The sequence below is a fragment of the Falco cherrug genome, chromosome 10 (genome assembly GCF_023634085.1).
Source record: "Falco cherrug isolate bFalChe1 chromosome 10, bFalChe1.pri, whole genome shotgun sequence".
Taxonomy (NCBI): domain Eukaryota; kingdom Metazoa; phylum Chordata; class Aves; order Falconiformes; family Falconidae; genus Falco; species Falco cherrug.
The window spans coordinates 29017917-29043473 of record NC_073706.1 but is presented as its reverse complement, the minus strand read 5'-3'; the positions used below and the strand labels follow the sequence as shown (position 1 = coordinate 29043473).

The 25557-nt window shown below is 38.4% G+C and overlaps 1 protein-coding gene across 1 annotated transcript; it reads left to right on the top strand.

The window, feature by feature from the left end:
- Positions 1–565: 565 nt before the first annotated feature.
- Positions 566–22429, top strand: CTR9 (CTR9 homolog, Paf1/RNA polymerase II complex component). The gene is made up of 25 exons (XM_055723129.1): positions 566–716; positions 2804–2902; positions 3519–3758; positions 4190–4307; positions 4938–5027; positions 6344–6492; positions 9024–9131; positions 9621–9728; positions 9848–10084; positions 10849–10938; positions 11035–11163; positions 11268–11451; positions 12457–12545; positions 12798–12983; positions 13160–13247; positions 13483–13631; positions 15706–15822; positions 16011–16156; positions 17637–17708; positions 18879–19014; positions 19544–19690; positions 20102–20259; positions 20536–20632; positions 20968–21080; positions 21350–22429. Exons 1-25 carry the CDS (start codon positions 672–674, stop codon positions 21756–21758), a joined length of 3504 nt encoding a protein of 1167 aa, XP_055579104.1. The 5' UTR covers positions 566–671; the 3' UTR covers positions 21759–22429.
- The last annotated feature ends 3128 nt before the right edge of the window (positions 22430–25557 follow it).

Genomic DNA, 25557 nt, shown 5'->3' with positions numbered 1-25557 from the left:
CAGACCGCAAAGATTGGGAAAATCCACACGTTTTAACTCATTTGGTTGGAAACCTTCAACGATTTCAAAATGACATGGGGAGAGGCATAGCCTGAGGGAGCTGTGATATTCATTCCTGAGAGAAACCAAGCGTAAATCTATTCAATTTACCGCTGTGTGCGTGTATAAATACGAAGCGCTATCTCTTGGTATTATACATGGATTTCTATAGGTATGTGATATGTATAAATCAGCGGGACAAATACCTGCGTAGAAGTTCCCGGGCAGCCCCCACTCTGTCCTGAGGAGACTGCTCACGTTTATAAAAGGCCACCGCGCGGGACGTCACTCAGCGCAACACGTAGCGCTGCGGGCGGGGGCGGGCACCGAGCCGCCGGCTCCCGCCATTGCCCGGCCGCTCGCTGAGGGGAGCCCGCGAGCCCGCCGTTGCCGCAGCAACCGGACGGCGCGCGCCCGGCGGCGGCGCCCCCCCTCCCCTTCACGCACGGGCGCGAGGCGGCCCTCGAGGCTCGCGCGGCGCTGCGATTGGCTCGTGGCGCAGGGCGGGAGGAGCCAGCCCGCCCTCCCCCGCCGTTGGCCCGAGCACGTCCGGGTCAGTCGGTGTTTGTGAGGGGAAGTGCGCTCGGCGGCCGTTGCGTGCTGGCGGCTCGGCGGACAGCGCTGTCGCCATCATGTCGCGGGGGTCGATCGAGATCCCGCTCCGGGACACCGATGAGGCGAGTTGCGGGGACAGGGGGACTGGGAGTCGGGGATGGGGAGGAAGGGGCGCGCTGTATGGGGCGCGCCGGGGCGCGGGCGTTTGTGGCTGCCTCTGGCAGCTCTGTCCCGGGCTCGAGGGAGAGCGTCGCTCCCTTCCCTGAGCGCTACGAGTTGCTGGGGTCACAGCTGTGTCGCTTGGCGGAGGGCAAGCCAAGCCTTCCTTCGCCCGTGCTCCTCGGTGATCGGTGTCAGCCCCCTGCTAGCCGTAACCTCCCGTCCTTGCCTAGCCCTTGCTGGTGAGGCGGAGCCGCGGGGGGCGGGCAGGCGCTCCGGGGGTCCTCGAGGTACCACCCGCCTGTGAGGAAGGGGCAGCCCTCAGGAGAGAAAACCCTGCAGGGAACAGCAGTCTGTAGTTTATGCTTGTGTGCAGTGGCCTTGTCCAGCTAAATTCTCCCCTTAGTTCGTTAGATGCTGATTCCTCGGACTGCACTGATTTGTAAACAGTATGCCTGTCAGTAAATCAGCGCACAGACAGGTGGGGCCGTTGGGCCGCTCGGTAAAGTTACCGAGTTAAAGTTCAGTGTGGGTTTAGAAATGTATTTAACTTTTCTTTATTTAAGGTAGACTGTCACAAGCCAAGGTTGAAAAAAATTGAGAGAAGTATTTGAAAATTTGCAGGGTATTAGAGAGTTTGAAGTTAAATCATTGCATAGGGGGTACTAAATTAATACTATAGTTAAATAAGGTGTTGGAATGTACCACTTAGAGGTTGCAGAATGCTTTCTGCAAACGTATGTATCCATACTCTAAACAACTCTGTCTCGTAAAGGTACTTTGCTCTCTAGGTTACATGTTGGAGGACTTTTTTTTTCCCCTGAGACAGAAACTTCTGTTTGAGGTGTCAACGTGAACAGTTGATCTTGGTGCCGCTGTTCAAGTTATGGCTAGGACTACTCAAATCCTGAAGTTCCGAATTAATCACTAAGGATTGCTATAAAATAACTTTCACTGCTCTTTTTTACTTCTGTATTTATTTGTTGTGCTGGTAATATCTGTTTTTCATTAATAACTATTTTAGTTTGTGGATAAGGGTTACCTGAACCTAAAAATATGATTATTTGTCAGACAGGAGGTACTGTGCAAGACAAACTCAAACTAAAGATAACAGTAGTAGCAGAAATATTTTTGCCGGTATTCTCTAGTTTTGCATAGTCAAAACTATAAGCCCTCATAAACTGAATTGCTCTAATTCAGTCTTCAAAGAAAGAGTCCTTGCACTGGCAATTGAAGTGCAAGCCTGGGTACAACAACTGCACCTCTTCCTTTCTGTAAAATTACATTGTAACAGATGACTAATATTAAAGGCAGTATGACTGAGTAGTAAGTGAACTAAAATGCAGTTAAATTGTGTTCCCAAATGTCCCACCTTGGGAGTATCTGTTCCTTTTTCCTCATTTTGCGTATCTGAAAAGTAGATCAACATGGGAAAACAGTACTTGCAAAAAAGATTGCTTGCATGATGAAAAGTTGATGATGTTTGCTCATGATGACTATGGTTGTTAATATTCAGAAATTTAGTCCGTTCTTTATCATGTTTGCCACTTCAGTAGTCTCTTAATTTTCTTCATTAAAAAGACATAAAGATGACTTTTACAGATTTTCAGCTCTGAGATAAGTCTTAGGTAGTATTGATTCTCTGACACCTGATTATTGGAAGGTTTTGACAGTATCCTAGATCTTTGTCTTACATGTAGGAAAAGTTTTAGAAATTCAGCAGTGTGCATTCCAGTTGGTTATTAGCTGAACTGTAAAAATTCTGAGCTCGAAGTCTATAGCAAAAGAAGTTGAGTGAGCATCTCTTCTTATTTCTCCCTGAGTAGTATCACAAACATCGAGCTGTCTTCTCTGATGTTTGTGAGAGCCTATTACTTCTGTCTTGTACAGAATGCAATACATCATCACTTCTTTCTTTGTCTGTAATCTTGTTTAAACACAAGTAATTATTTTTTTTTCTGCTCTGAAATGTCTAGCTCTCATTGAGTTCAATGGTAGATAACATTGTTAATTTTTTTGTGAAAAGAACATCTGTATTGTTTGGTTCTAGGTTATTGAGCTTGACTTCGATCAGTTACCTGAAGGTGATGAAGTTATAAGTATACTGAAACAGGAACACACTCAGCTGCACATATGGATTGCCTTAGCGGTTAGTACATATATATACATATATTTAAATATACTGGTTTTAAATATATATTTTATTCAGATCATCAAATAATAATTTCCACTTCTTTACCTTTATGACCAGGGATAACTGAATTCTGAGTAGGAACTTAATGGGGTTACTCAGATACTGATTCTAGGCCAGATATTTCTGGTTTGACATATGCATATTAAGATTTTAATTTCATCTTTTTTCATTAAACAGTGATGCTTAAGGCCTGCTTGTCAAGTTATTTTTTTGTCAATCATAGTTTTCCTTGTTTGTGCCTTTGATACTGCCCCCTCCTTTTTTATGAAGTGCATAATCTATACTATGGAAAGTATGGTGAAATGTGCTAAAAGTCAAAGAAGTTCAGAGGAAGAACAGTTGACTCTTCATTTACAGAGAGTTCTAAGATTTGTGTTTTAATGTAAAAATACTAAGTTGGGATGATGACAGGAAAATATTTGACTGTATTGGAATGCCTGTCAGATTATCCCTACATTTATGTCTGCTTTATCTGTATGTTTCTGAAAAAAGAATCTGTGTGACCTAAAGCATCAACTTGATATGTTACTTGCAGGGGTAGTATTGTCTGTTAAAACTGTGTGTTTTATAGCTGGAATACTACAAACAAGGGAAAACAGAAGACTTTGTGAAGCTGTTGGAAGCTGCACGCATAGATGGTAACTTGGACTATAGGGACCATGAAAAGGATCAGATGACATGTCTGGATACTCTGGCAGCATACTATGTGCAGCAGGCTCGGAAGGAGAAGAACAAAGATAACAAGAAGGAGCTCATTACACAAGCTACCTTATTGTATACTATGGCTGACAAAATTATCATGTATGATCAGGTAAACCAAAACCTGTTTAAAAATCCATATCTTCAAATTATTCAGTGATTGTAAAGAAAACAAGTATTGATTTGTTAAAGGGAAGATAGAAACTGCTCAGGCTTTAAAGTCTGTTAGTGTGGCACATGTAAGCAAAACTTATATCTGAAATGTGTGCAGTGCAACTGTGAATAATTATCTCTTGCTTGGAACACCTGATAGAAATATGTCAGTCAACTTCCAGGGGTTGAAAAGGAAGGATTGGTTGTTACTCTTTTGCTTGATAATACATGAGCTTTAGAAGGGGATGATGTTTTTTTTTTTTTCTTCCTGATGTAAGAGAAGTAAATTAATTGTAGAAAGCATTATAGCATAGCGAGTTAATCTTTCACGTAGTCTAATCTTTGTATTTTACAAAGATAAATGTATCACAAATGTCTTTTCTTATCTAGAATCACTTGTTGGGAAGAGCCTGCTTTTGTCTGCTTGAAGGTGATAAGATGGACCAAGCTGATGCGCAGTTCCACTTTGTGCTCAACCAGTCTCCAAATAATATTCCTGCTCTTCTCGGTATGAGTTTATGGGTATTTGTGTAAAAACCTTGTCTCTCCAGTTGATTTTGGAATAAATTATGTGCCTAAGAAGAGGGTGGGTGTGTGAGTAGAGAGGAGGAATGTGATAAAGTGGTGTGCACTTTTGACCGGAAACATGACAGAGATTACTTTAGACTTGGAAGTATATGTAAGCAGAAGAGATAGGAAAAAGTATAATGCTGTCTAGCATCTTCTGAGACCCACGGGCATACACCTAGTCCAACTACTTATATTTCCCTGATGATGCCAATGAAGCTGTGTACTCTGTTGAAGGTGAAGATACCAGTAGTGAGGGTACAGCATGCTGTAACAGTTACACTTTAATGTGCTCGCTAATCTAGTCATAGTAAGTGTTTTTCCTCTGGACAAGAAGAGAATTAAGTTTCTGCAGAAAACCATAAAAATGTAAATTTAATGTGTTCCCATGCTTGATTTTTTTTTATATACTTGATATCAAATACAATAAAAGTTTCTGAATTTTCTGTTAGCTTTTAACCGTAATCTGAAAATCAGCAGAGCACAAATTTACCAAATAATACTTTGGAGCTTCTGATTTATAACTGCTCTCTATATTTCTGATTTATTTGTAACTGGTATGTTATAACAGGTAAAGCATGCATTTCTTTCAACAAGAAGGACTATAGAGGAGCCCTTGCGTACTACAAGAAAGCATTGCGTACCAATCCAGGTTGCCCAGGTAAGACAGAAAATGTTTGCTGGTGGAAGCATTTGCTGTGCTTGCCAACTAACTTAGGTGTTTGTTATTAAATACCTAAGGGCTTTTTTTGTGATATGTATCTGTCAAAAAACCCTCAACCCTCATAGAAGAGTACAGGCATTTGTTGACTTGAAGTCTGTCTTAATTGTTAGAGAAGGAAATTGTGTTTAGGAAAATACTTCTCACTTTGTCTAATTATTACCTTCTAAAGAGCCACTAGAAGATGAGAGGCTGCATGTAAGGGAAGTTTAAGTTTTATGGCAAGGGAGGGAACTGTTTAAGACTGTTTCAGAACCTGTCTGTGAACCCTTGGAATAAGGGCGAAGAAAATCCTGTCCTAGCATTAATAATGAAACAAGACTTGAAAAGTACAATTCTATGTGTAGCGCATGATGTGAGTTTTCCTGGTGTTGTGTGATTTAATGCAGAAATCTGGGAAAGCTATCAGTAATGGCTGTAAAAGCGATGCAGGTGATTTAGAGATACTAGTTCAGGGTATTTGCATTAGGATCATAAATACTCTGAAGTCTCTTGAGAGATGTGGTATACTTTGCCATAACCTGCCTGAAACACGCTTTGTTTCAAAGTTGAGATATATATTCTGTGGTCTGGTTTAGTGTAAGAACATTGCTGCAAAAGTGGATTTAGAAATGCAAGCTTTACTTTGAAACAAACATCTTTCACTCACTTCCCTTTTTCACACAGATACAGATTTGAAATTGCTGTATATAAATGTCTCTGTATTTGCAGTTCACAAGCAGACTGAAAGGGCAGTGTGATGTGGATTCTCTGCAGTAGTTCATCTGTACATGATCATAGAAGTTGGAGGATGATAAACAGCATTTTGTTAGCAGTGAATTCTTGCTTATTTGAGGAGAAATGTCTAGCTAACCCATGTATTTGTCTGTGTTTTCTGAAGGCCTGCTAGTCTCTGGTGCACTTACCCTGCCTAAGAAATTTCCAGCCATTTCATCTGGCAATTTTTTTAATGCCTTTCTCTGTTTTTTTTTAATACAGTTCCATGAAAGTAATTTTTTTATTTGTTTAGTATCAGAGTCTTTTGGAGATACAGAGCAATGTTTTCGGGTGTATAAAAAAAATAGTCTTACTAATCTGTTAAAGTTAGTTTTGCTGCCAGTTGTGGGAGACTGCCTTTAAAAACACCAAATCCTTGAATGGCTCTACAGGTTTTGAAGAAATACTAAAAGTTCTGTTTTCGCTTCAGTTGATGTCCAGAATGTAACAAACTCATGAAAGTGAAATTCTGGGTTTCTGAATAGTGTTGTCTTCTCTAGCTGAGGTCCGATTAGGTATGGGCCACTGCTTCGTGAAGCTGAACAAGTTGGAAAAAGCTCGCTTGGCATTCAGCAGGGCTCTGGAGCTCAATTCAAAATGCGTAGGGGCTTTGGTTGGACTGGCTGTTCTGGAACTCAATAATAAAGAGGTGAGTCTGACTTAACAAGAGTCCATACTCAGTTTACTTTTTTCTTACCTGAAAAAGCAAACATTTTATCTTTTGAAAGGTCGTCCAGTTTTTAAAAGGAGTAATGACTTTTTGTGATTAAATTATTTTAAATCTGTGTCACTATTGAATGATGTTATAGGTACGTGCTTGTGATGTGAGCAGCACATTCTGAATAACTTTCTTCTGTTATTAAAAAACTTCAATTCTGTTGCTTTATAGAGGTGTTAAGTACAGAAAAAACAGTGCTAGGTTAACTGTTTTAATTAAAATACTAAAAATCCATGGTGAGATGTGTGAAAGCATGTCAAATCACTTAAACCCCAAAGTGTCGATTTAAAAATCTTCCTTTAATGAGCAATAGTTATATAACAGCCTGCCTTTCTTAGTCATTTGTGACTGTCAAGGTTAACTAAATCAGTTTGTACTCAGGATGCTGTGAAAGTCCTCAAATACTTAGAGATCTTGCTTGCAATGACAGCTCTGTTCCAGAGTGTAAGGAATTTTTTCTGGAAGATCATCATGCTGACAGGAAGGTCAAGGCAAAAGACAGTCCCAGGAGATTAGTTTTAGGCTTTAAGGAACTTAAGTTTTCAAACAACTGTTAAAAGTTGTGTTCAAGCTGCCTGGGTGTGCATGCCACATGGTAAACCAGAGCAAGAACAGGTTTTAACTAGACTGATGAAACCACGTTAAAGTGGTGATCCTACCTCTCTAGATATTGTATCACTAGAAAAATACATATGGTCGTATCGGTTAATTGGGATCATAAAATCTGAGATGGTTAATGCATGCTAAGGAAGTTTTCAGTGGAAGAATTGACCTTTTAAGTGTCTAAAAAAAATTATATTGTTACATAATTTAATGCTGGTAAAATTTATTGCTATGCTATCTGTAGAACACATAGCTCACTAGAAAGGTCTTTTGGTATTACAGAATGCCTGAAAATTGCTTGGTTTACGATATCATGGGGGAAAAAAATAACTGTTAAGACTTCCATGAAAAATTCCAAAAAATGTGAGCATGAGAGTTTTCTCTCAACCAACAATATTCTAAAGTCAAGATTTTGTAAATAATTCAATGGGTGAGAAACTAATGAAACCTGGTATCTTTCTTTTTTTTCCTGAAGGTCTTTTGACTAAAGTCAAGGGATGAACTCATTCACCTTAAGCTTCAAAAAGCTGTGATTAAAAGCTGACCCACTCAAATATGTTTTCTGTTCTTTGTGAGAAAGTATCATGTGTGCTTTACTTCAAACTTTTTTCACAACTTGCACTGCAAAGTTAGTATAACATCAAAGAGTTGACATGGGGGAGGGAGAACACTTTCTCTGGGAAAAGATTCTTCTCTGAGTTGCAAAGTAACCAAAGTCTTTTCTGTGCTGAGATATTTCTAATGTTTCTGTCGTCCACAAGATGTTATAATGTCAAATCAGGGTTGAGATCACACTGTGTTTTCACTGAGCTCTCTCCTATCTCTGGTTTTCTTTAATAAAAGCACTTAGGAGCTTTGAGACCTCTAACCATCTATTGGATTTGGTTGAAATAGGATGCGAGACTCAAATTATTGGAGAGCTCAGACATACACATAGTGTGATTATAAAACCTCTTTGCCTTTGAAAATTGAACTGGGTGATTCAATATCTCTTAATCCAGATATATTATTATGCTAGGTTTGGAAAGAGTGCCTTTTCAAACTGAAGTTGTGTTTTTTAGCTTTCTGTTGGACTTCGTCCTGTGTCACAACCTCATAAAACCTAATCTGTTCAGTAAGACAGCTTTCTCCTAAAGTAAAGCACAGATGTTACATGGTTACTAGGTACCATTCTTGGTGTTTCTGTTCAGAAGTAAATACAGATTTAACTTGACACACTTGTGATAGAGATTTCATGGGTGTCCCAAATAAATAGCAATTATTTTACCAGTTATGGATTTGAACTTGTAGGTAAGTCAAATGTATACCCATGGAAAATGTTCTTTAAATTCTAGAGTTTCTTTAGAAAAAAGTTGATGTAATTATATCCTTACGTAAATACTGCAGACTTCTACCTTTTTTTTTTTTAATTAGAACTGAAGTTCTAGTAGTAGCTCTTAATTCAACATCTGAAGTTTCTGTTCAGAATTTGAACATGAGAATATTTTCATTTCACTGTTGAACAAATTGTGTAAAGGGTTGAAACCTAAACCAGACAGGAACTGGAGACAGTGGACAGTAGAAGGAAGGCTATCAGGCTGTGTGTGTGAAATGTCAAAGGACTCCAAGACTAAATTTTAGAGTTTTTTTCCTGGAAAGTTCTGCTCTGCTTTTTTCCATCCCTGCGTGGTGGCTTCATTTCCCATTTTCCATCTGTATGCTGCAGGGAGAAAAGCTAATAGCTGAATTTACTTTTTTCCTGTGAGCCTGGCAAAGTTTTGTCAGAAATCCTGCTGCAGTCTAGACTGAAGAATATAATTTTGAAGATAATAAGATACAGCTATTGAGATGCTGCTGATATGTGTGATTGTTTCATTTAGGCCGATTCCATCAAGAATGGTGTTCAGCTCCTCTCTAGGGCTTACACAATTGATCCCAGTAATCCCATGGTGTTGAATCACTTGGCTAATCACTTCTTCTTCAAGAAGGTAAGAGGTCTATGAAATTTTACAGTTAAATACTTGGTAACCTCTGAACAGCAAGCGTTCTGGTGTTAGATTCAATCTCATTTCATCAGGCTAAGCGGTGCCTAATATGGAACTGTTAATCTAGATGGACAAGTGTAAAGTTTTTGACTTAAATCATGTATAAACCTTTCTCAAGAAAGCTAAGAAAAGGTACACTTACTTCTTATGTCAAGGTCACCTTTGTGTCCTGAAGGGTTTTGGTGGTATATTGGGGTTTTTTTGGTTGTTTGGTTTTCTTTCCCTCTCCCGCTTCTTCCATGCATTAAAATATGAAATAGAGAAAAGAACAGTAACCACTAGAACTAAATCTGTTGTTACCTATTTAGTCAGTGCTATGGCTAAAGCTTTCTTGTACTTTCCAGCTATCCTTGTTCGAATAATATATCACTTGACCGTAAAAAAGTGAAGGCTTTTCAAATTTCATTTAACCTCCCCTTTTTTTTTTTTCAGGACTATGGTAAAGTACAGCACTTGGCTCTTCATGCTTTCCATAATACAGAAGTTGAAGCAATGCAGGCAGAGAGTTGTTACCAGCTGGCTAGGTCTTTTCATGTACAGGTAGGGCTGTTTTTAAAAGCCCCCTTTGAGATTACACTTAAAAATATGCGTTACAAAAGTTAATACAAAGCCTACATCTGAAAACACTACCTGTTCTTTATTTACTCGTTTTTAATTAGGAAGATTATGATCAAGCATTCCAGTATTATTACCAGGCCACGCAGTTTGCTTCATCTTCTTTTGTACTTCCATTCTTTGGATTGGGTCAAATGTACATTTATCGAGGGGACAAAGAGAATGCATCACAATGCTTTGAAAAAGTTTTGAAAGCCTATCCTAACAATTATGAGACTATGAAAATCCTTGGATCTCTTTATGCGGCTTCAGAAGACCAGGAGAAACGGGATATTGCAAAGGTGAGCTTTGCTTCTGCCAGCATCATAGTTCTACATACAAGAGTAGAACTTAAAAATCAGACTTGAAATCAGACTGTACCTTAAGTTGCATAAACCTCAGGGTTACTTGGCTGTAGGCACAGAATATTTAATATTTGACAGTCATGAGAGATCCTCCCAACTGTGGTGGGTCACAACTTCTGGTCAGAACTGAGACTCCTGGTGGATTCTGGCTAAAGCACATCCAGGAATTTAGAGTAGCCCCAGCCTCATGTTTGTATTTAGTGCTATGAAAAGGGCAGAATTCTTCCCATATATGTTAAAATTCTCTGAGGATGGTAAGTTAGCTAGTGATTTCCTGAAGATGGTGAATGAGCTAGTGATTTCCAGAAAACACTTGTCTTAGCTTGTCTGGAAGGACAATATTATGCTTTTTGTTTTTTTTAAATGGAAGGGTTTTTAAATCTAACATTGGGTAAATAAATGCCAAATATGTTAGACATCGCTTTTCTGGCTTCTCATGTTGGGTAAAAGTTTCTGCTTCTCTTAAGACTTTAAGTGGGTGTTACGGTCTACAAGAAAAATACAATAACAAAGGAAGGAAACCAATACGATTTTTTTGTGTGTGACCAAACCGTGCAGATGTTTAGGATGTTTTCTTTTACATTATGGTATGTCTTTGTAGTGTTAAGATTAATGCCTTTACTCTTTGTTTTGATTTTGTTTACGTTTTTTAAACAGTTTGTGTCCACAAAGAGGCTTAATTGTCTTCTGCTGTTTTTCAGGGACATCTCAAGAAAGTCACAGAACAATATCCTGATGATGTAGAGGCATGGATTGAGCTAGCCCAAATTCTAGAACAGACCGATATACAGGTATTATTAATACATGCTTGGTGAATTATGTGTGCTTTTCCTAAAAGCACATAGAACTCATTATTTCTTTCATCCACTTTCTCTTTCTTTGTAAAGGGTGCACTGTCAGCCTATGGTACAGCCACACGCATTCTGCAAGAGAAAGTACAGGCTGATGTCCCACCAGAGATTTTGAATAATGTGGGTGCTCTGCACTTCAGGCTGGGAAACCTAGGAGAAGCAAAGGTATGTAATTGCTTGAAGTTTGACTTGAGTTTCCTGACCACCCAGAAGTTTTCCTTTAAGAATATTCTGGAGTGCTTTATTCCTTTTTTCTTTTTATACTTTAGAAATATTTTTTGGCATCACTGGATCGTGCAAAAGCAGAAGCTGAACATGATGAGCATTATTACAATGCTATCTCTGTAACAACGTCCTATAACCTTGCCAGACTATATGAGGCGATGTGTGAATTTCATGAAGCGGAGAAGCTGTATAAAAACATTTTAAGAGAACATCCTAATTACGTTGATTGTAAGAAACATTTAGTATTTTAGTTCCACAGTCCTCCTTATAATACCAAAAATCTTCCCATTTACAGTGTCTTTCTTTATATCTGTCGTCGTCTTTTCATAGCAGTTTTGGGGCCTGCTTTCCTACCTGCTATTTCCCCTACTGTTTTTTTTTAAGGCCTGCATCATCCTTATAGTTCAGTCTCCAGGTTTAAGCCTTCTAATTATTGTTAAATCTTACCGTGCTCCAAAAATCTAGCAAAATTGGCTTATCTAGACTTGCATGCCATCGGCCACCCCCCACCCCCACCAAAGCCTTAGCACCTCAGCCCTTGGGTGCAATCAAGGCCATCCACTTGATATGCCCACGCTTTGCAATTCTAACTATGTGGGTGAAAAATAGAGACCCTTTGGGAGAATCACTTCTATCTTGGACCTTGGCCTTCCTCCAGGGAAGCAGGGCTGTTGAGGGTGTTGGCACAGCTTCTTTTCACATCCTGGTTTTTATCCGCACTCTGTTCTTCCTCTTGTCCCCAAAGAGCTGACCTGTGATGTTTTCTGCAAAGGCGAGGTGGTAGCTCTTGCGAAGCTGCAGCATATGGCATGCCCCTGCCTAATCTATAGCCTCTTTCCTGCTTGTTTTCTGTTGTCATTCTGCTAACTGGTATTCTTCCCAAAGCTTGTGGAGACAGGAGAGCTCTTTAAAGTGGAGGGAAGAGAATTATGTAACTTGACGTATCCTTCTTTCTTTGAGGTTTCTCATGAAAATTATGAAACCAATTAAAAATGTAAATGTTTAATTGTTAGAAATCTGCAGATTCTCTATGGCCATTGTGGATGGACATTTGTCTTCACGTGGTGCGTCTCATTGTAATTAGTATAGGAAAGGTGTCTTAATGTTTGCTGTTCTTAGCTGGTGAAGAAAAAGATTGCTTTTGAAATTCAGGCATGGCCAGTATTTTCTTTGTTAGAGATTACTTCTAACCTTCTTCCTGGTTTCTATTTTCTTTTCTATTTTTATTTTTAGGCTACTTGCGCTTGGGAGCTATGGCTAGGGATAAAGGAAATTTTTATGAGGCTTCTGATTGGTTTAAAGAAGCACTTCAGATAAATCAGGTTTGTAACCCTTAAAGTTAAAACACTTGAAATACAAACAACTTAAAATTTTATTTTCCTTTTGTTGCATTTTTATTTTGTTTGTTCACAAAAAGTAGGGGAAGAAGAGAGAACTACCATAATCTGCTCTATGGTTTTTTTGCTGGGTTTTTTAATATGGATTTCTGCTTAAGAAAAGTAGCAGTTTATACTTGGGAAAGTAACCTTGCAAAGGGAAACTGGTTTTGCAACTTAAAGTGAATTTTTATTTAGGACCATCCCGATGCATGGTCTCTGATTGGCAATCTTCATTTGGCTAAACAAGAGTGGGGTCCAGGACAGAAGAAATTTGAAAGGATATTGAAACAGCCCTCCACACAAAATGATACTTACTCCATGCTGGCTCTTGGCAACGTCTGGTTGCAGACTCTACATCAACCCACAAGAGACAGAGAAAAGGTAATGGGTGTCTGTCTGCCCTGTGTGTGGTTTTATTTATGTATAAAATGCTGTTAGCTACTCAGAGCCTTTTCTTGATGCCTGTTTGGCTTCTTACATCCCATAAAACTTCTGGGTAGATCTTTTAATACCCCATTATAGAAATGAGTGATCAATTGGCATATTTCTTTCTGCAGGAGAAGCGTCATCAAGACCGTGCATTAGCAATCTACAAGCAAGTACTCAGAAATGATCCAAAGAATTTGTATGCTGCTAATGGCATAGGTGAATATTAGACTCTTAATTTTCCTTCAAAAGTGATGATATTCTTATGCTTCAGGGCGTGAACGCTGTGTAGCGGAGCACAGGAAAGGATAGCTTTCATATGGCAGCTATATCACTTAGTTTTTAATGGGAACCTTTACTCAGGCAATAGTTAGTTTTCTTCGGTAGGAGTAGGTGAACCTGGAAGTTCTGTATGTAAGGAAGTAATATGCTGTACATATTACTTTCCCCTTAGGAGCTGTCTTGGCGCATAAAGGATATTTCCGTGAAGCTCGTGATGTTTTTGCTCAAGTGAGAGAGGCAACAGCAGATATCAGTGATGTGTGGCTGAATTTGGCACATATCTACGTGGAACAGAAACAGTACATCAGTGCTGTGCAGATGGTAACATCTCTAAATTGAACTATATAATACGTTGGGTTAGATGACTTCTGGGTGTTTCTCTGCTGTCATGGCAGCTGTGAAAGTTTCTGAATAGTATTTTAACAAGTTACAGGTCTATTCCTAGCATGTTGCTGGCTGTCAAGTCTAGATCTAAAAACAAACTGCCAAATGTGGGTAAGGGTTAACAAAGCACCTACCAACTTTTCTGTGCTTTTTTTGTAGCAGTGTTTTAAAACATAAATGGGTTAGAATTTTGGTCTTGGAATTAATTTTTAGTCAGAGAGGTTTCAGTCAGTGTAGTTACTGTATGTGATTTATTTACATCCAGATATTACTGAAATAAGTAAATAGAATTTGCTGCTAAGATTAATAGCAGTGCTTCCTACTTTGTTATTTATGCAATCATTTGCAAGAATAAATCAGAGCTATCTAAAAAGCTGACTGTGCCATGATTTCTTTCACCACAGTTAACACTACAAGGTAATTAATATTGGAAGAAATCTGTTGAGGTCATCTAGTTCAACCTGCCCAAAGAAACCAACTTCCAAGTATCCAACAGATGCTAACTAAGTTGACTCAATGAGTTGATCAAAAGCATACACTTTTTTTAAGCCTACTTGTATGTTGAATGGGACAGAAGCTTAGAACAAGCTTGTTTGATTAAGGCTGAGTCCATACTGAGGCTCAGAAATACTTAATTTGGAGTTATTCTGAAGCTTTCTGTGATGGTTATAAGAAAGGCCCAGCATCTCTTCCTTACCTGATCAGGACCTCAGTAGTTGCTATCCTCCAGTGAACTACTGGTAACAAGCTTTGGTAAAACAACGGGATTCATTCTGTTATGTTTGGATGGAGTCTGTTCGTTGGGGTTGTTTTGGTTTTTAACGCTTAGTCTATTTCTGTTGACAAAAAGCCTGATGAGAATATAATAGCAATTGTTTAAGCAGTGAATTACAGTGGGAAACTGGGTATAGTTTCCACCTTCTTTTTTGTCAGAAAAGTATTTTACTCATTTGCTAATATATTTATATAAAGCTGTTAGTAGAAATGTGTTTCTTTACTGGGGTGGTTTATTGTTCCCTGGCCTCTGCTGTGCGGTTAGTAAAAGCCACGGTCTGAAATAGGCAATATTTGACTCAAAGGCAGACTTAAATTCAGAAATGAACTTAATAGTCTAGCTTACTGCGGCCACAACAACTTTTCTAGTAAGTTCTCTACCATAAAGCATACAGATTCAAGGCAGAGTTAAGCTAAATACAAAACCTTTGACTCTGAAGGTGAGTGAAAATCAGGCGCTCGCAACACAGTGCGATCCAAAGGTGGTGACTTCAGGCATATTACAGTTCAGGGCAGTTTCTGTATTTGAGCTGGAAATAAAAATTTCTTTGTATTTGTTAGTATTCTGGAGGTTTAGAAAAAAGGTGAATGAATCCTTGAGAAAAGAGTATGTCCAACAGAAGTCACTCAGTGCTAAGTTTCATAACTGTTTGAAGCTTTAATTCTAGACCCACAAAACCTACAGTAACAAGTCTTACACTTCAGAGCAACTAGATACCCTTTGACATGCCAAGTTACTCAGCTAGGTGGACAGAATAAATTTGATGTTGAGATGCCTGAAAGATGGGGATTTTTTAAATGATTACATAATATATTTGGAATTACTACATTAAATATGTTTCAGTTTGTAAAATATCTTATGTGAATAAAGAAAATAGATTCCACACACACACATCCATACTGTGGAGAACAATTGAGCTCTCTTAAAATGAGTCATGTTTGTTGGACTTTGTTACAGTAGATGGTACTTGTATTCTGTTGCATTTTAAGACCTACAGAGCCTCCCAGACAGCTGCCAGTTTCCAGAAAAATCATACTTGCTCTGGAATAGCAGAAAGAATGTTCTCGTCAGTGAAAAGGAGGCATCCATGTAGCATGACACACTTCAGAAAACAGGAGGCATGTTAGCAGTAATGCTTTTTAGGAATAGGAATATTTTCTGGAGTTAGCCAACCAAAATCACTAACTGTTGTTGCCTCTTTATTTGATTTTTTTTTTTTTTTCCCCCCCATTCCAGTATGAAAACTGCCTCAGAAAGTTCTATAAGCATCAAAATACTGAAGTATTGTTATATTTGGCCCGGGCACTCTTCAAATGTGGCAAATTACAGGAATGCAAACAAACTTTGTTGAAGGTACGGATATAAAACATCATATATCACAGAATAAAATTACTGTAAGTCGATTTATGTTTGTGTCTTTTTAAATTCAGTAGTCTGGGATTGAAATAATGGTGCTTATTCTCTGTATGCCACTTCAGGATACTTCTGTTTCACGTTATAGCATATCTTAAAAAAAAAAAAATAATGCTTTTTATTTACAGGCCAGGCATGTAGCACCAAGTGATACAGTCCTTATGTTTAATGTGGCTTTAGTGCTACAAAGACTAGCTACCTCTGTCCTCAAAGATGAAAAAAGCAATCTAAAGGAGGTGCTTAATGCTGTGAAAGAACTGGAGCTAGCCCACAGGTAAAAATTATTTACTTCTAATCATTCTTAATCTGTTTTGTTGTTCCCTTACAGTAAATTTGCTGTATAGGTCACAGATCTGGATAGAAGAGCAATCTTTTTACGAAGCTCTGTGTGTGATTCTAGAGTTCCTAGTAGGAAAAGGAAGGTTGGGCCTAACAAAACTGTGGATTCAGACTTCGCTCCAGAGCCAGTTTTGTTTGGCCAGGTGGCCAATATGTATTTCTCAAAGGGTTTTGTCTTACTGTGACCAAGATGCACTTCTTCCTGGAAAAGCGTTGTTGAAAAAAACGTTGTTTAACACTTGTTTTGATGATTTCTTGTAAACAACCTATAAGGCTCAGAAGCAGTATCTCGTTATATAATATAAACCTTTAATGACTGGTAGTCCTTGAAAACTGATTTCACCCTCCTGTTTGCAAATAAAGCCTAAATACTCTTATAGCTTAAGAGCAGAAGCAGTTTCTTAAGTGCATTTGAGATCTTCTAGTTCTCTTTTTTTAAAAAAAGAGATTTCTGGGTGAAAACTGTGATCTATCTGATCCAATCATCACCATCTTTGACAGAAAACTTTCAACCATTTATTTTGCTCCTAGGTATTGCTGGTGTAGCTGGTGCTTGCTTTATGCATTCCTAGCTCTGCTGTTACGTCAAGGAAAGATGTCTTTCAGTAATTTTGTCAACTGAAGCAAGCCTTTCATATGAGCAAGCATTTCACAATCCAAGTGCTTTACATAATGCAAACCAAGCATTCAAACACAAATTTTAACTTAAATTCAGGTGAAAGCTTGTTGCTTATTGTCTTGAGAAAGTTGCATGAAAGTACTTATTTTTACCCATTAAGTAAAAATTCAGATGTCTAACCATGTTTTGGAAAATATTTTCTGTAATCTAAAACTCGAGCAGGGAATTACTTTCTTAATGTGCACAAGAATTTGAGTTCAGTCTAGCACGAAAATACTTCATTTAAAATGTCGTGATGGAATATGGGGAGAAATCATGGCAACCTTGAAAGTTAGTAATTTTCTTTTAAAATGAATTAGAGAAACACTGATCAAACAGTGGTCATCACCACTTACCCATCTACTTGAAGGTTTGAAAATAGGTTTTCTTTCCTTTCCTTATGGTGGTTTCAAGCACTTAAGCTATGACAGATAAGGAATAAATCTACTGGCATCAGCAGTGTACTTACTGCTAGGAGCCAGTAAATGAAATCTTAGAACTCTCTTTAGAATTTCTCTAGGTTTTCGTTCCCCTCTAGAGTGGTGTTTTAGAATGTTTTAAATTTGAAGGACTCTGTACTTTGATACTGTTGAATTAAAAGGAGCTGCACTCAGAAAATTGGTGAGGTTTTTTCTCATCTGTTGAGTTTTATATGGTTGTAATCCAGGAGTAAATGCTTTGGTTTAAGGCAAAATTACAATTAATATGTAAGTAATGCCAGATTTGCTTAGTTTTGTTTGTTGTTTTTTTCCTCCAGGTACTTCAGTTACTTGAGTAAAGTAGGTGATAAGATGAGATTTGACTTGGCACTTGCTGCTACGGAAGCCAGGTAAAAAAAACCAAAACGAAATCTCACCCACAAACAAATCCTTCATTCAGATGCCAAGTGGAATGGTTTTTTGTCTTGTTTTTTCGTATGAAAACTGGATTCCAAAATTTCAGCTGACAGTTCTAATTGGAACATTAGAAGTAAAAGTGCAGGGTTACTCCTTACTACAGTTTCATTCTTTTCTAACATTTTTGAGTGGTCTAAAACTCTCAGCGTGTGGTGCCTGCCATTAGCTGGAGCCTGTGAAACTTCAGCTGTTTTAATGGCAAATTTTCTGTCGATGAGAGTGCAGTGACAGTTATTTAACATCTCTAGCTCTCACTGTTTTGACTTGTAATAATCTAACAGCAGGTTTGCTTTCATGGAGATTTTTTTTTCAAGCAGCTCATGAGTGAATAGCATGGGTCAGTTACTGAAACGCGAATTTTTTTTGTTTTCCAGAGTCTAGTCTGCTTTAACTTTTGCTCAGGGTAATGAGCTTGTACACAAGCCTGTTCAAGTCGGTTTCCTTGGAAGCTTATTTCACTCAGTATGCCCTGTGTTTCACTTACTGCACGTTCCTCTAAGATTTTCATAGCCATATACAAATAACATCTGTTGGCCATCATGCTCTGTACATTGTAAATGGGTATCATTTAAAGCGCTTTGTACAGAGAAGAAAATTTTAATATTTAAAGAAATGTCATTGTAATGTTAACTAGGAGGGTGTTGAAAGCCCTTTGCTTTAATGTTTCACAAGACTTGAACATGTAACACAACCTTAACTCTTAGAACAACTGGGATTTTCAAGATAGAATTTCTGCCTGTCTTTCTGATTCGGTTTGCTAGCATGTTGTGTTTAAAGAAAGTTCATATTAACTATACTTGTGAAACTCCCCAAATTAGTTGGGATGATTCCTTTTGTGGCAGTTTTGTATATGAGTTGGGTAAATTTTAAGTGTGGAGAGCAGTATGTTGTGAAATAGCATATTACAAGGTAAATTAGCTTACTAGAAAGTGTTTTAGTTTACTCTAAAATCTATGTTACTCTTCTGTTGTGCTATTTCAAGTAGCTGCTTTTTTCTGTGTCGGTGTTATAGACATGGTGGTGTGATGCATGCCCTTCATAAAGCTATTTCTTGTAGTATGCGTCTGCCACCTTCCTTGACTTGAAATCATTGCATGTTACAGGCAGTGCTCTGATTTACTGAGTCAAGCACAGTACCACGTGGCTCGGGCACGCAAGCAGGATGAAGAAGAGAGGGAACTGCGTGCCAAACAAGAGCAAGAAAAGGAACTGCTTCGCCAAAAACTGCTTAAAGAACAGGTTTTATTTTATTATATTATGCATAGTGTATTTTAAAAAAGCGTACTTTATCTTTTTAAGCAAGCATACGTATCAACAGTATGTATGCGCCTGTTGGTCTGTGGTGGTACCTGGTGTTACTGATAAAATGTGTAGTAGACTCTTCTTAATTATAGTAAGGGCTAGCAGAAAACATTATAGCCAACAGGTGATACTAATTCTTTCTTCCCCACGGCCTCAGAAATAGATATTTATTTTTACAATGAAATAAAATTGGTGCCCCAGAAGGTCTGCCATGAAATTTCTGTACTGACGGGTTGGATGAGGAAGCACTTGGTGGAATAGTTGTTCTAGAATTTCGCTTATTGTAGTGTAGGCTTGCAGAAATTTTTTGGGTTTTTTTTTTTGCCACATGGACCTTCTACTATGGCATAGACTTTCAAAAGTCAGTTTTCCAGTTCCTTGCGAGCAAATATTGTATACACCAGAGACTATAATCACTGCGATGCTGCAAATAGGATAGTAACCATTAGTTTTCTCTCCGTTTCAGGAAGAGAAACGCCTAAGAGAAAAAGAAGAACAGAAGAAACTTCTGGAACAAAGAGCTCAATATGTGGAGAAAACCAAGAATATTCTGATGTTCACTGGTGAAGTAGAAGGATCAAAGGAGAAAAAACGTGGTGGTGGCGGAGGCAGGGTAGAACAGAATTTTTTTTATCTCCTTTTCCCATTTTGTTATATGGTCTTTTTCAGTAGCACAGGTTTTTAATTTCAAGTTCTTGGGCTCCACTGAGTAAAATTGAACAGGTTTAATATTCACATGTAAAAATTGGAAGCTAATACTTAAAAGCTCCAAGCATAGTGGCATCACCAAATTCTGTTCTATTCAGTTGTTAAAATAACAGAAGATTATTATTTTATATGCAAATTTGGCATCGTTTTCCCGATGACATCAGTCTAGAGATTATGGGAAAGTTGGCACAAGAAGGTCTGTATTTTTGTATCTTTGAAAACATGTTCAGATAATTTCTCTTTTGAATTTTTTCTGGTAGCTTTTTAAATGAAAGGTGAATGATAGACTGTATTGTGGAACTTTTATTTATTGCAGCGTTCAAAAAAAGGAGCAGGGGAATTTGATGAATTCGTCAACGATGACAGTGATGAAGATCTGCCCATGTCTAGAAAGAAAAAGAAGAGGAAGGGCAGTGGTAGTGAACAAGATGGGGAAGAAGAGGAGGGTGAAAGGAAGAAGAAGAAGAGGAGGAGGTAACTGGTGTTTTAACGTTAGACACCTCTAGGAAATAGCATGGCTTTCAAGCATATTCTCATGCAGTCTTTCGTAATTGTTAAATGAATTGTTGTCAAGAGGTCATGTAATTAATTTTCATTTCCACATGCACCTTAGAAGGCTTGAACAGCAACTCTGCAAAAGAAGTATGAGTAACACCTGATTAACTAGATATTCTGTGAGACTGCTGGGTTTTGCATGTATTAAGTTTTTTTGCAATGTTTTATGTCATACAAAATACATTTCTGTTTAAGACCCCAGAAGGCAGAAGAGGGGAGTGATGATGAAGAACATGAAAATGGTCCAAGACCTAAAAAACGGCGTCCACTTAAGGCAGAGAAAAAGAAGGCAGTAAGTTAAACCCTAAGTAACTGCATCACTTCCTAAATACACATTTTGGAGTTCGGCACTATCCTAGTTAAGAGAGGTTTATTAATGTTGAAAATTACAACAAAACTTCTCGTAGCAAACTGCCTTTGAGCTTAATTTTATCCTTCTCCCCTGTTGCTATTGCTACTTGGGTGAAAGGATGAAAAGAATATTTCCAAAGCCATCTAAGAATTAAGTGATAGTAAATGGAATTTTTTTTTTAAAAGTGTGCCTGCTTTTCTGCATATGTTTTCTGCATTTGAGGACTTTTTAACCAGCCACATGAACAAGCAAGCCTTTGTTTTTCCCCAACACAGCCCAAACCAGAACGTCTGCCTCCTTCAATGAAAGGAAAGATCAAATCAAAAGCCATCATTTCATCAAGTGATGATTCTTCTGATGAGGATAAACTCAAAATTGCTGATGATGGGTAAGAACCTTAATTAACTTTGTACTAAAATTTCAACGCATGCTTTCAAGAGAAACTGCAGGGTTAATAATGAAGAGATAATGCAAAGATAATGAGAAGCCTTTCATTGTACTCACAACATTGCTTTCCATTGCAAATTAATTCCATTCGTTGTTCTCATTCTGATAATGCTAGCATTACATAAATCCTGGTGTCTCACCTTATTTTTAAGCTAAGGATAGCATCTTTTTCATACTGGTTTTGATGTTTCTTTTTTTTCTTCCCTACAGACACGCTAGGAATAGCAACAGTGATTCAGATGATGGGGAACAGCAGCACAAACAACGCATTGTTTCTGATAGTGATTCTGATAACAGAAACAAATCTGGTAGTGAGGCAGGTAGTCCGAGGAGGTCCAGTGTCCACCCATCTGAGGAAGATTCTGACAGTGACAGGCCAGCTAGAAAAAGGAGGCGGTCAGATTCGGAGCAGTCTGACAATGAGTCTGTACAGTCGGGGAGAAGTCGATCTGGTGGATCAGAAAATGAATCTCGCCCAGCTTCTCGCAGTGCTGACTCCGACAGAGATTCTGAGAGAGGATCTGACAATGAGGGTTCTGGCAGAGGATCTGGTAATGAGTCTGAACCAGAAGGATCCAACGATGAGGGGTCTGAAGGGGGTTCAGATGACAGTGATTAAGTCTAAATTACAGACCATCTTTTTAAAACGTTCATGTAAATATTTCAGTTATGGGGAAAATCCAATTTTTATATTTGAAAACTGTGATTTAAAAAAACCTTAATGTTTTAGTAAACTGTTGTGAGACCTTCCTGTGATTATTTCTGTTAGCAACTAATGGATGTTTCTCTAAGGTGGCTTATGGTGTATTCTTAAATTGAAAGTGCCGTAGGTGAACGGATCCCTGTATTATAATCAGCACACCAAGGATGGAATGCATGGAAAAACTATGGAAGGTAAAATCTCTGTTTAGGTGGTTCCAGAGTGGCCAAAACTGTGTGTTCTGTGCTTATACATGCATAGATGGATCTTAAAATCCTATCAAATGGAACAAAAAGCTGTGGATATTTATCTTTTCCCTCATTCTGAATAAAAGTCAGTAGGAAGTTTTTCGTACTTTCTATTACAGAATACATTTGCCATGATGCAGCTCCTTGTATTTCCAAGAGTTTCTTCTTTTGCTTCTGTTTTTGTGTTAAATCAGGTGAAAAGGTGCAGATACTAAAGAGATTTTATAAAGTAACGATCCAGATGTAGATGAAATACTTAAATTGGCAGATTAAAAAATAGAGAACTCCGTATTACTTGAGAAAGATAAAGCTGCCAGTATCACAATAAACTGTTCCTGCTTATTTGCTTGGAGTGATCTATTCTGCCCCTGAGAAGGTATAAGCAAAAAAACCCAGAAAATGTTAAATTTAACAAAGGAATCTGTTCTGTAGAAATAATCTTAACTTTATTTTAGCTTAAGTACATGGATTTTGGAATTAAATCCTTTCGTTACAATGTGTTCAGGAACAACAATAAAAAAATTGCTGTGTTGTAGACAAAAGTGAATCTGATTTCTCCCTGCAGTTCTGAAAAAGATATTGCCCGCCCCCCCCCCCCCCGCCAACTTTTTTCACTGGTCATCAAGTCCTCTGTGAAGCGTTTGCTAAGAGAAGATTATGTAGATCTGGATAGTGTATTAATACTGTTTTTAATAGACTATATAGCCTAAACTATGTTGCTTTGTTTATAGAAGGTCTGGATTGTCACTGCTAATACTTCACTTGAAGTACAAACTGAAAGTTAGTTTTCCCATGCTGCTATTTCTGGTTTGCTGTGAGCATTAGCTGTTCTCATTGTGTATGGGGGTTTTTTTTCCATGTGTTTATGGGCTGTTGGTAACCATAGCAGCCAAAACAGACTGTAGGACCCTTGAGATGTCTCTCTTTCTGGCTCAGCTTGGTATCAAGTTTCTGTATGTGGTCTTACCTAAAACTTAACCTGTTTGGTAACGTGCACAGTAGAAGAACAGCTATCGTGTTTGTTGGATTAGAGCCAATGTTAGCTGAGTCTTCTTGTTGATATAGTCACTTAGGTGGAAGATTTGTGACAGTCCAAGACTTGGAAGCTAGATAGCTTTGAAGACATACGCTTGAGGGAAATCTGTGGCCCTTACAGAAGATTATTGTCTTGATAAAGAGAATCATGACCCAGGTTCTCACCCCTTTCAGAGTCACAAGCAAGCAGTGAGTAGGTGAGGTGTGTGTGCCTGATGTCTCACTGCTTCACTTAGGAAGCTGCAAAGAAGTATGAGGAAATTAACGCAACTAAGGAAAGCTAATACATGCAAAGAGACAAATTCAGCAATGGCAAGTGTGAGAGTAACCAGCTTTTAGCAATAGGAAGAAAGAAAATGTATAGCGCTTACTATGGGATCTTAGAAAAATTTTCTGCCTCAAATGCTTCTCCACTATCATAGCCTTTTGTATCATGTTATTAATTGTAAAAGGCTGAAGGGTTTGGGTAGGTGCTGTATGTATCAAAAGGTATTTTCTGTAGGTAAAAGTTGGCTCTTGATAGTGCTGAGTGGGTCTTCAGATCCAACATCCAGTTGGAGAGAAATATTTTCAGTATGTCTAAGCCAAGAGTGGTTTCCATATGTCTATTGTCTGAGGAATGAGTGCGTTTCATAAGCTTTCCACAGTTGGAAAGGAGGCTTGTAGGAAGAGGTTATGACTTTGTTACAAAACGACTTGAAATGCGTGATATAGTAGAGGCCAACCAGCCGGCAAAGAAGGGGGACAGGAGCTGCTGCGGCTTCTCTTACCGTGCTTTTGCTGAGCAGAAGGTGGGGCACAGACCCCAAAACCCAGGACTCTGCCTTCCGTCTTCCCTTTGATTAGGAGGGTTAATGGGAGGATTAAGGTTATATATGTGATGTGTTGCCATAATTGGAGAGGAGGCTGTGTTTTAGCTTAATTCATATTTTCTCATGCTTGTTTTTTGAAAGCGCAGTGGTACAATGTTGCCATCGTTCTCCCTTGGCAGCATGCCTTGTTTTCTGAAGTAGGTGGTTGGCTGCCAGCTATTAAATTCTTTTATTTATAGCACTAATGTATTTGAGAATAAAATACGGGAGTTAGAAGCGTGGTACTGCATTGCTATAGAAATACTTTATTCCTAGTTTGGTATGTATCCACTAACAAGTTTTCATGAACATATGAAAAGAGTGTTTCCTGTTGAGCTGTAATGCAGCGTAGCAATTTGCTCTCCTCACGTGCGAGCATGTCTTCTCTAGAATGCAGTAGAGAAGGATCATGTAAAGTTTGCTGTTAGCAAGCTGTTGATTTAAAAAAACCACCTCATTCCTGAAACTTACAGACTAGACTTCACAGAACAAACACTTTAAATACAACTTAAAAATAATTACAGTTGCTCAGTTGCATGGTTGCATGGTTTTGCGGTTTTAGTTTTGTTTTGTTTTTTTTTTAATCCACTTACTCACCTTTTTCTCTTTCAGAAACTTTTCCAAGTCAGTACTTGGTGGGAAAGAGTAGCTGTCATTGCTGAGTAATAAGGCATCTGTGCTTAAATTGGTTCTTTGTCTTTCTAAATGTCCACTTCGGCTAATTTAACTGGGGAAACAAAAGTAGTCTATCCACAGAGAAGCAAGGTGCAGGAATATATTTGGGAATGTACTGCCAAAGGAATGCTTTGGACAAGGCAAGACCTGTGGTAGGAGCAATACAGCTAAAATTGTATCGGTTATTTTCATAAGGAAGGGCCTCTTCTTGGGAATAAGTTGCTTTCCACGTTAAATATCTCCCTGTTTAGAGCAATGTTTGTTGTAGCAGGGCCTTTTCCTCCTATACAGATTTAAACTATTACTGTATTAAACTGTATTGCTCTTTGTTCTTACAATGTAGTGCTCAGATGATCCTCTTGTTTGATAGTAGTAGCTGACTTGAAGTGAATGAATCTTGAATTCACAGGTTACCTGGAAAAATTCCTACAGCTGGAGCTGCAGTCAGCAAGGACAAATTCAGTATTAATATAGGTGACAAGACAGATGTGAAAAAGGGTATGTGACCAAATGCTACTACTTCTCATAGCTGGTAGTACTTACCACTCTCCTAATAACAGTCTTCTATTATTTAGCTAAACGCTGTAGTTGCTCTACAGGAGGATTTGGAGACAGAAGCTAGAGGATACCGAATACAGGAATACTTAGGAGAGAAATTCCAGGTAAGTAATATCTAAAACATGTAGGTTTCTATCCTGTCTGTGACTTCAGTCTACATCTGCTCAAACTTTTGTGCAGCTTATACTTGAAGTATTTGAAACTTTAAGATTTTTTTATTATTATTATTCTTGGCAGAAACTGTAGAAGGTACAGGTGTATAGTCATGCAGCTCATAACATGTCTCCTATTCCTTTGGTCTGGAACTACTAGAGAAGTTAAGAATGCTCATCATGGTTATGTTCTTTGAAT

Bases quoted from the DNA above. Each gene is read 5' to 3' on its own strand.
- CTR9 (XM_055723129.1), top strand. From the start codon at position 672: ATGTCGCGGGGGTCGATCGAGATCCCGCTCCGGGACACCGATGAG. The intron at 4,308-4,937 runs GTATGAGTTTAT...ATGTTATAACAG, and splicing joins TAATATTCCTGCTCTTCTCG to GTAAAGCATGCATTTCTTTC. The intron at 20,260-20,535 runs GTAACTGGTGTT...TTTCTGTTTAAG, and splicing joins AAGAAGAAGAAGAGGAGGAG to ACCCCAGAAGGCAGAAGAGG.